The 10,720-nt window shown below is 34.4% G+C and overlaps 1 protein-coding gene across 1 annotated transcript; it reads right to left on the reverse strand.

Moving 5' to 3' along the window:
* Positions 1 to 791: 791 nt before the first annotated feature.
* On the reverse strand, positions 792 to 1,616 carry LOC108471971 (uncharacterized). Its single transcript, XM_017773506.1, has 2 exons — positions 1,337 to 1,616; positions 792 to 1,072 (listed from the first exon to the last, which is right to left on the reverse strand). The coding sequence occupies exons 1-2, from the start codon at positions 1,614 to 1,616 to the stop codon at positions 792 to 794; spliced, it is 561 nt and encodes a 186-aa protein (XP_017628995.1).
* Positions 1,617 to 10,720: the final 9,104 nt, after the last annotated feature.

Here is a 10,720-nt window from a genome sequence, read left to right on the forward strand (position 1 = left end):
TTTCGACTTCTACCATGTTATCCAGATCAGGGACTATAGGATTAATAGGGTTACCCCCTGGATTAGAGCCTGAGCCTGTTTGATAGTTGATTGGTATCGAGGCATCGGCCTAAAATTGTTGGGGCCTGATTGTTACGGATGGCCTTTACGTATGCATCTCGGATTACGTTTGAGCATTTGTCGAGGTAAAACCAGTGGGTAAACTTCAGTAACGGATGGACTTTACGTGTGCATCTCGTGTTATGTTTGAGCATTTTCTAGGGTGAAACCAGAGGGGTAGGGAGAATCTTTATTGTCATTTCCAGTATTGGCCATAGAACCCTTTCTTTTGTCTGGCTTACTAATCAGTAGTTGTGTTAGTAGGTCCATCATGTTTCTTTGTGATTCAAGCATTTGGTCTCTCATATCCTGATAAATTTTTGCCAACTATTCTTGCATTTGTATTTGTATTTGTTCTTGCATTTCCTTCTGCATCTGTTCTAATCTTTCTAATCTCCGATTCATTGTTTTGGTTTTGCGACGGGTATTGTAGTGGTATTCGGTTGGTTGACTCTTGTTGGTTTCCAGATTAACTGAAATAATTTTGTTTAATTAGGGTCTTTTTTTGAAAATTAATGCATATGATGCAATGAAATGCAAATGCATGAATGCAGAAAAAGGCATCAACTCTGATTCAATTCCATTTAGAATAACTTTACTAGAAAACAAAATCCTTTACATAAAACGGATTACAGATATAGCTTAGTCCTAATGCTTAAAGTTTTAACTTTCCTAAGCAACCAATCTAGCTCTCAGCCTCGGTCTGATTCCAACTCATATCTCACACTTAGTACATCAGCCTGAACTGCTAGAGTCTGTAGATGATCGGCCACTTCTTGAATCTGGGCTACAACATCACCTATAATGTAGTCTCTATCTCTAATTTGATCCTGAGATCGATGGAGTTGCTCATTACACCGCTCATTACTTGCTTCAAGAAACTCAATCCGGAGCTCACTGTTTTGCAGTGCAATTTCAAGTTCTTGAACCTTCCTTTTTAGCTCTTCAATTCTATCCAAGCTTGCTTTTAACTCTATTACCGAGTTACGGATACGATGTTGATGAAGCGATCTTTCTAATTTGACTATTCTAGCCTTCCACCCGATCTTCTCATCTTAGGCTTCCAACAAACTCTTTTCTAGAGCCTCACTTCGTGTTTGAACCTCTTGAAATTTCCTTTCCCACTGATCCACTTTGATCTTTTCCTCTCGAATCTCTTGACGCTACTGCTCTGAAGTTTTCCCCAACCCAGTAGTTCTTATTGATAGACGTAATTTATTATAATCTGTCTTCAAACTATCCAGATCCTCCTCGGCTTTATTTTTCTTTTTTCTTAATTTCTCAGTCTCTAATTTCTGCACATCGACATCTAGTCTTAGATGCATCTTTTCCTCTTCTAATTGTTCTATCTTCTTACTGAGCTCTAAATTTTGCTTTTTGAAGTCTTGCTTTATGATCTCTAGCTCTGATGGGACCACTTGCAAGTATTCCTCCATTGATCGAGCGCCCTCTAAACTCGGTCTAGGGATATTATCATTAATCTTTTTGCTAAACCATCCGTTGTATTCAGGAGTCATCATTGAACCAACAACCAATCTTTTCAACCAACGGGTCTGTTTCCAAGCATCAGAAATCTCTCGAACCTTTTTCTTATAATTGTCTCTCTTATAAGAGAACTCACATTAAGCTAGCCCGTGCGTCGCCGGTATAAATTGTCTTGATCGGTACTGCCTCAATATGAGTAGAGGGGCATATCCTACGGCCCTCAAATCCCAAGTAGGGGGACCCAGTGAAAACCCCCACATCAATACAAGATCTCGTCGGGAACCAACCAAGGTGTTTTCCACTCGACATCCTCTTTTTGGAGATTTTGGAGGATCGCTATCCATTTTTCCCTTGATATGTTGTTCCTTCTTGGCGTAGCCGCTAATTCCTTCAATAGAGAGTAGCTTTCGGAGAAGTTCCGTCTTCCAAAAATGGCTGTGGAACGAAACCAACAAAAGTTGTGCACACCCTATAAATCTGCACTCGCCCACTCTTCAGCACGCGTTTAAGGATCTGAAAGTTTCAGCCAAAATCGTAGGGACAGGTGTGACCCGCTTGTCAAGACAATCAAAGACTGAGACTGCCTCATCTATGTACCCTAATACCCTAGGGAAGATCACTAATCTATAGATACTTAAAGCGAAAACATCAACCCTTTTCTTCGTATGAAGATGAGCTAGAATCAAATCCCTCAAAATTTTCCAAGGAATACACTTACAATCTCCTTTTTACTTGATCCTAGCTGCAATCCACTGCTCACTCATCCCTGTAATGTTCATCAATTTCTTCAAAAAGGTCGGGCTGTTAACGACTTTTGAATAGGCTTCGTCGGGTTGAATCTTTGGGCAATAAAGTAAAGCCATGTACTCCTCTACAGTACGTATGAAATCAACTCTCCTAAAAGTAAAACAACTGTATGCGGGGTTCCAAAACTGGGCAAGAGCCCGTAATAAATACTTGTCCACCTTGATGTCGAGTAGATAGAGCAAATCCCTATAGTTACAGTAAAATAACTATTTGATCTCATTATTCCACTGGTCCCATGTCTCTTTTAATTCTTGAAGTTTATTTTGCATCACGCTGATACAGGTGAAGTCCCATAATTCTGATGTGTACCCCTCGGCCAAACTGTCACCTTTTTTTACCTGCGTTTTCTATGACCATATACGGACAGCCGCATTATCTTCTACTTTATCAAGGAATTTGTTCTCTATGGCAAGCTCTCTAGTCAGTAATCGAACGTGAATCGACACCTTTTTATTATGAAATGTTATGCAACCATAGCAAAACATAACAAGTCAGTATCATATACGAAAATAAAACTCAAAGCAATCAGAAAATGATCAAGCACCTATCCGGATAATCGCTATGGTTTGGGAGTAGTTCTACTTAGGGTAGGATCTTAGGGCTTACTATATGCAGTTTAGTTCTAAAGTAGAGGTACCCGAACCGGAAGATTCCTTGATCTTCACCCATTATAGGTTCATATAGACCGAGTTCAGTTCAGGGGAATACATTTCCCTATGGCTGCACGGAGATAAGAATCTCACGAAGAAATAGGTACAGATGTATCCCAAAAGCGATCCATTATCCTGCACGGAGGTAAAACCTCACGAAGGAGTAGTTTCTCGCTCCTACTTAAAATGGTGTAACCACAACGGTCATGCACTGCAGCGCGAGAGTATTCTACGAGACTCAAACCACAACAATCATAAGGATCACAAACAAATGCAATAAAAGAATCATGGTTTTTCAAATCAACTTTTCAATTTCAATTTTCGACAAAAGGACATAAAATAATCAATTTTACGGCTTGACTCTCTTATTCGCCCCTAGTGGAGTCGCCAAGCTGTCGAAACCATTTTTATTTTTGAAAAATGGTTGACTTTTATTTTAAAAGCGAAAACAGGGATCGACTTTAAAAAGAAATATGGAGTCTCCACCAATCCTTTTTTTTTAGGTGTGATCAGATTACCTATAAAACATTTTATTTTATTAAAATATTGATTTTGGCCTATGAAATTCAAGAAAACAGGTTCGAGAGTCCGTTACGTGCGAGGAAAGATTAGCACCCTCGCAACGCCCAAAATTGGTACCTTATTGATTAATTAATGTCCTAATGTCGAAAATTTGAAAAGATTTTAAAATACAATCCCTTTAAAAAATGTTTGGATAACTCGAAGTGGATATCGTGATTCCCTTGTTCCAACGAAATAAAATATTATATCCAGCATATTAGGATACGACATTTCAAATCCTCGATACCAATATCATCTCATGATTTCCAAAATTCATGCATTGAAATTTTAAAAGGATATTAACGGTAAATTGAAACCCAGCACGTTAAGACATGATTTCTCGAATTTCTAAACACGAAATATTGCCTTGTTTTGAGGACTTTTGAATAATGATAAGTGTGATAATTAAATGAAACGTATTTTAATTTAAAACGATAATTTGTGAATAAAATTATCGTGCTAATAAATAATAAGGATATAAATACACTAATAAAACCAATTCATAATGAACAATCAAAGAAGGAGGTAAAATAAAATGTCTAACAGCATGAATAATGGCAATTGCAATAATAATGATTACAAACAAAAAGTGATAAAATCCAAATTTTGGGGTAATAAATAAATAAATTGATGGGCATAATAAAAGAAACTATATAAGAAACCGAATGTAAAAATAAAATAAAAGCAATGTTAAGAAAATAAATAACTTTCATTGAAACATCTGATTAAAATTAAATAAAGAAATTAAATACAATGCGTGAAACAGTAAAAAAATAAAATTTCGAAATCTCATAAACTAAGGATCGAATTGAAAATAAAAAGTTTTAAGGCTTAAATTATAATAAAACAAGAGCAAAAGGTCAAAATTGAATTTTAAATATAAAAATATGGGGTGCAAAGGAAATAAACAAGCCAAAAATAAAGAGGAAAATAAGAAGTACAAAAAGAACTAAAATTCGAAAATAAAAGAAAACTAGTATTAAACAAATAAATAAATAAGTATGGTATAAGACAACTCAAAATAAAATTAATAAAAATGAGGATGATATTAATAATAATAATGATAATAAAATCTAAAGTTTTAAAATTATATAAAAAGATGTAAATATATAAGTAATAATAAGATAAAATAAAATAAATGTTTTAAAAATACTAGGTAAATAATTACATAATAATAATAATAATAGAAAATGAGGAATAATAATAATAACAACCATAATATAAATAATAAATAAAAACAAAAATAGAAATGGTAGTAATAATAAAAATAAAATATAAGTAATAGTAATAATAACAGTATTAATAATAAATAGTAATAATAATAAAATTACTAAAAAAATAAAATTGATTAATTTTATTAACAAAATGGTGAAATAACTAAAAAATGGACTAAATTAAATTTTAAAACAGAGATTTGGAGTAAATTCGAAATAAAAAAGAAAGGGGGAGACCACATTGAAAGGCGCGGATAACATGGAAGGACCAAATGGGGAAATATTCCCACCCTCCAAAACGTTGCACTTCATATAGGACTAATTTGAAGACTGTAATAAATTATAGGGCAGAAATAAAAAAAAAGAAAACTTAATTGCGAAATAAAAAAAGGTGGAAGGACTTATTGGGAAAATAGCCCATCAGAACAAAAATGCGCGGATCCCCTAGCGGGTCGGGTCACATGCGCTGGTTGAGGGCCAAACGACGTTGTTTTGGAGCTATTGAACTCAGCCCCAAACGACGTCGTTCCAAAAGCTTATAAAAGAGAAATTGTTTTTAAAAAAAAAATCATTTTCTCATGGTTTCTGAAAAAAAGGGAAAAAGGGTGGGGGTTTCTCTCTGGGGTCTCCTTCTCCGGCGATCGGACCATCGTTGGTATGATGTCGGTGACCACCGTACACAGTGGTCGGAGGCACGAAACTGGCCCCTTTTCAACCCGTTTTCCTTCCCCGACCCAAATCTGGGTTTAAAACAACTAAAAACCCTCTAAAGAATTGGAAAAAGCCAAGGGAATCCTTCGATCCCGACTTTCCTGACCCAAAAAAGGTAAGACCGATTGTACTTTTTTTTTAATATGTTTATGTGCACATTATATTCTGGATAAACTTGTAAAAAAGAAATGTATAACAGAACGAAAGACCACCTTTTCTACCAAATATTGTTTCAGTTTTTGATTGATTGCTTTGTGCGTGTAAAAAAAATACATAGATTATTACATGGCTTTTATAGCAGAAAACAAATACAACCCTTGTTCTCTTCGTTTTTGTTTTTGTGTTATTGTTTCTTTGTTGTTGTTGTCCCGTGTCTGTGTAGGTACGGAGGCCAGATGGCGTGGAGGCATGCGGTGGTGGTATAGGGAGTACGGCGGTGACGTGGCACTGGAGGTTGGGGGTTGCGGCGTACCTAGGGCTAGAGTTCCCTAGGTTGGCTGAAATTGTTTTAGTTTTTGGGCCGTTTGGGCCTTGTAATTTTAGGCTAGGGTTCATTTCATTTTGGGCCATATTGGGCCAAATAGATTTGGGGTTGTAATGGACTTTAACTTCGACTATTAAAATTTTGTTTTATTTATTTTATTTGTTTTCTGTTAGGCCAATATTGGCCTATTACAATATACATTTCTCATACATGATTCAATTTCATATAAATATCAATCTAACATAATCATATTGTCCCTTATAAGGTTCTACGAGACCTTAAAACATGCTTAAACGAGGTTCGGGACTAAACTGATAACATTTGCAAACTTTGGGAAACTTATAAAATTTTCATGTATTCAGGGTTCACACGCTCGTGTGAACAGGCCGTGTGCCTCACACGACCACCAGACATGCCTATGTCACAGGTCGTGTGAAAATAGGGCATACATACTAACTTGCATCACATGGCCGATGACACGCCCGTGTGCCATGGCCGTGGAAAAACTGGAGGGGTTACTTTAACTAATATCCATAACCAAAATCATGCCAAATCAAATTGATACTTTAACTAATATCCACATTTAGACATAACCTAAATCATCAAGCATTTACTAAACCAAAATGGAATCCAAACATCATCTTAAATTATACCAAAGCGTACTATTTCTCAAACCATAACACATCATTCACAATTTACTAAATACTTATTCATCAACCCATCAAAATAACCATATCATGTTTACCAAAACATAAGGCATCATAAATACATCACATATCACATATTAACTCATAACATAAGTCAAATTCAACTTCATCAACAACACCATTTACAAGCCAACTCACATGGCTAAATTCAAAGTTCAAAACATACCAAAATGACACTAGCCTATACATGCCATATACCATATATACAAAACTTCAAAAGTAACAACAAGTTGATCGATAGTGTGACGATGTTCCTGATGATCCCCAAATCCGAGCTAGCTTCGATTATCTATAAAACAAGGAAAGAACACACAAAGTAAATTTTAAAAGCTTAGTAAGCCATATACAAATAAATTATCACATGAATCAATATCATTTCCAGCAATAGGCAACTATGAGTAAACATTTATAAGATCACCAACCCTTCTCATTGTACACATATTCAATATCATAATTGAATTCATCAAATACTTCCCTTTCATTACTTGTATGAATCTCGTACGTACTTGAGCCATTTAACTCATTCACACATTCTTTATCGACTTGATTTTTCCCGTTGAACCATTCAGAATCGTTAAGGATACTCGAAAATCACATAAAGCTCATACAATGCCATATCCCAGATATGGTCTTACATGTTATCACATATCGATGCCATTGTCCCAGACAGGGTCTTACACGAAATCATATAATGATCCCAATGTCCCAGACATGGTCTTACATGTAATCACAATACAATTCCAATGTCCCAGACATGGTCTTACATGCAGTCACATCTTGATAGCCTAATGTATGACATTCATATCCTATATTAGTCCTAAGGTTCGTACGAGACTTTTGGATATCGTAATTTTGTCGATTCTTGCTCATATTTGCTTGTTCAACATTCATATCAATTTAATGAATGAAACATATATAATTCAATTCAAAGACATTTATTTGCATATGAACTTACCTCGATCGTAGAAACAACAAAACTAGCTGATTAATCAAGTACTTTGTTCTTGCCTCGATCTAAGCCCGATTTCTTTCATTCTTGATCTATATACATTCAAAATTAACTCATTTATTCATTTATTCATTCAATTTAATCCACAAACACATATTTGGGCATTTTTACACTTTAGCCCCTAAAGTTCCACATTTATTCAATTTAGTCCCTATTTCATAAATACACAAAATTCACAAAATTCAATAAGACCCATGCTTGGCCGAATTACCCTTATGCCCTTAATAGCCCATATCTTTCATTTATTCACACTTTTAACCCCACATTTTTATCTTTTCACAAATTAATCCCTAATTTGTATTTTCTCTAAAAATTACTTAACAAAACATATTAATCTATCATTTATATTCCATTTTTCATCATTAACCATCACAAAACACATAGATTCAACAATTTTACTTCATAAATTCATCAACAAATTCAAAATTTAAGGTACAGGCTAGCTAGTACTCAAAGCAACAATTACGAAAACGTAAAAATCATCAAAAACCAAGCAAAGAACATACCTTAATCAAGGAATATGCTAGCCGAATATCAAAGCCCTAAAATGTCTTCTTTTTCTCTAGTTTTGGTTCAAAAAGAAAGAAAGATGGACAAAATTTATGTTTTGGTGTATTTTAATTAACCTATTTAACAATTACCAAATTAACCTTAACATTAAACCATTAATTAACATTCATTTAATGGCCATTTATGTCAAAATCCACTATCAATGGTCTAATAACATCATAAGAACATTTGGTTTAATAAACCATAGCAAATAGACACTATTAACTTATAACAAGCTACTTTTGCATTTTAAGCGATTTAGTCCTTTCATCAAATTAAGCACTCAAACATTAAAATTATTTCACGAAATTTTCACACATATATAATCACATGTTATAAACACCAAAAATAATATTAAAAATAATTTTCTGACCTCAGATTTGTAGTTCTGAAATCTCTGTTCTGATTTAGCTAAAATCGGGCTGTTACACCCGGCTTATGCACACCTCTACCCACAAGCATGAAGGCAACATATATCATACTAAATCAAAATTTGAAATACCAAATATCTCTAAAACTTGAAATTCACCAAACCTTGAATATCCATATAGTTCGTTATACAACTTAATGAAAGATGCACAATATTATTAACTAACAACTCAACTAAATTTGTCATTATATTACTCACTTTCAGATTGCCTAGATGATAATATATTTGATTGGATTTAAATTGTGATAATCTTATATTCATTTATGAATAACTTCACTTGTAGTGTTCATAATATGATTTAGTTCCATACTCCCGAACTCAAGGATTTGGAACATAACAACACATATACTCATGAGACAAATCCCATGAGCATACAAAGCAACATATACTATACTAAATTAAAATCTAAAATATCAAACGAGTCCAAAATTTCAAATTTACATAACTTTGAAGATCCATATAGGTCGTAATTTAACTTAACTGAGATACACAATATTTGTAACACCCCTAACTTGAACTTGTCGCCTACGGAGTATTACTGGAGTTTACAAAACAAATAGATAGAAATTTTAAGCATTTCATATCATATAATATTCATATCATAAACCAACCGAAAACAAACATATTTTCCCTTATATAAGCCTTCGAGGCCCAAAATATGCATTAGAAACAAGTTAGGATAAATTAGATACTCAAAAAAATTCGAAAAACATTGAAAATTTTCAAAGCTACAAGGGACACAGAGCTGTGTGGCCTGGCCGTGTGGGCATTCGAAATAGGGACACACGACTGTGTCCCAGCCCGTGTCTGTACCCGTGTAACTCGCTGACTTGGGTCACATGGCCAAGTCATACGCCCGTGTCCTAGGCCGTATTAAGTATACTGACTTGCGCAATTTTAAAGATATAGGGGACATACGGCCGTGTCACCTAGCCGTGTGTGACACACGGCTGAGACACACGCCCGTGTCTCTGCTTGTTTGGACAAAAATAGACCATTTCTAAGCCATATTTCTCACCTAATTTGGTGCCAACCTAAACACAAAAATTTGCATATCAACAAACCATAACATGGCATTCAAATCAAGCTAAAATCAAGTCTTAAACATATATTATCACAATATACAACCAATATGCCTTTAGGCACCTCAAATGAAAAATTAATAACATGTCAACCAAATATCCATATTTACCTAGATAACCAAATGCATATATGTATAATTATACCTAATATACCATTTTAAACCAATCATCAATATACCTATAATTTTTCCTTCATTCAACCATATCAAACATACATTAAATATGTTAATGCCACATATATAAACACATCAAAATACATCAAACACAAGCCATTCAAATGGCTTGTCTCAACAAAACATTTATATACCAACATTGGCCAAAATATCCTATACATGCCATTATAATCGAAATTAATTTACTGAAAATACCAAAAGAGCCAATGGATAGTGTGAAATAGCTCCAACTAGCTTCCAACCCAAATGAGCTTCTGAATTACTATAAAACATGAAAAATAACACATAGTAAGCACTTAAGCTTAGTAAGTTTGTATAGTACAGAATTTAACTTACCATATTTCCACAAAATAGGTAAGTAAGCATAGAATATCTCAATCAATTTGGCCAAAAGCCTAAACACATGATCACCAACATATTAGCCATAAAAATCACATATCAAATCCAACCCACATGGTTGAATTCATTAAATAATCATATTTCATGTATATACCGGTAATAGTTCATATCAAACTCGTATGATTTCATAATAGAATTGTGCCTGTTGAACCATTTAGAATACCGTTGGATACACGGGTAGTACACACGAGGTGTACTAAACTATAATCCGTCAATTTATATTCATGTATGCTCATACGAGCTGTAAACTAGAAGCTCCTTCAAGTTGAATAACGGGAAGCTCATGCGAGCTGTATAATAGGAAACTCATATGAGCTGTGGTGTGTCCGCAACACATGCAGGACCCAAACCAAATCGATA

The sequence above is a fragment of the Gossypium arboreum genome, chromosome 11 (assembly GCF_025698485.1).
Source record: "Gossypium arboreum isolate Shixiya-1 chromosome 11, ASM2569848v2, whole genome shotgun sequence".
Classification (NCBI taxonomy): domain Eukaryota; kingdom Viridiplantae; phylum Streptophyta; class Magnoliopsida; order Malvales; family Malvaceae; genus Gossypium; species Gossypium arboreum.

What these genes read in the sequence shown, in the direction of transcription:
- LOC108471971 (XM_017773506.1), bottom strand. Translation starts at nt 1,616, where the DNA reads ATGACTCCTGAATACAACGGATGGTTTAGCAAAAAGATTAATGATAAT. An exon ending in AGCCGAGGAGGATCTGGATA is followed by an intron (nt 1,073 to 1,336) that starts GTTTGAAGACAG and finishes ACTCGGTAATAG; the next exon opens with AGTTAAAAGCAAGCTTGGAT.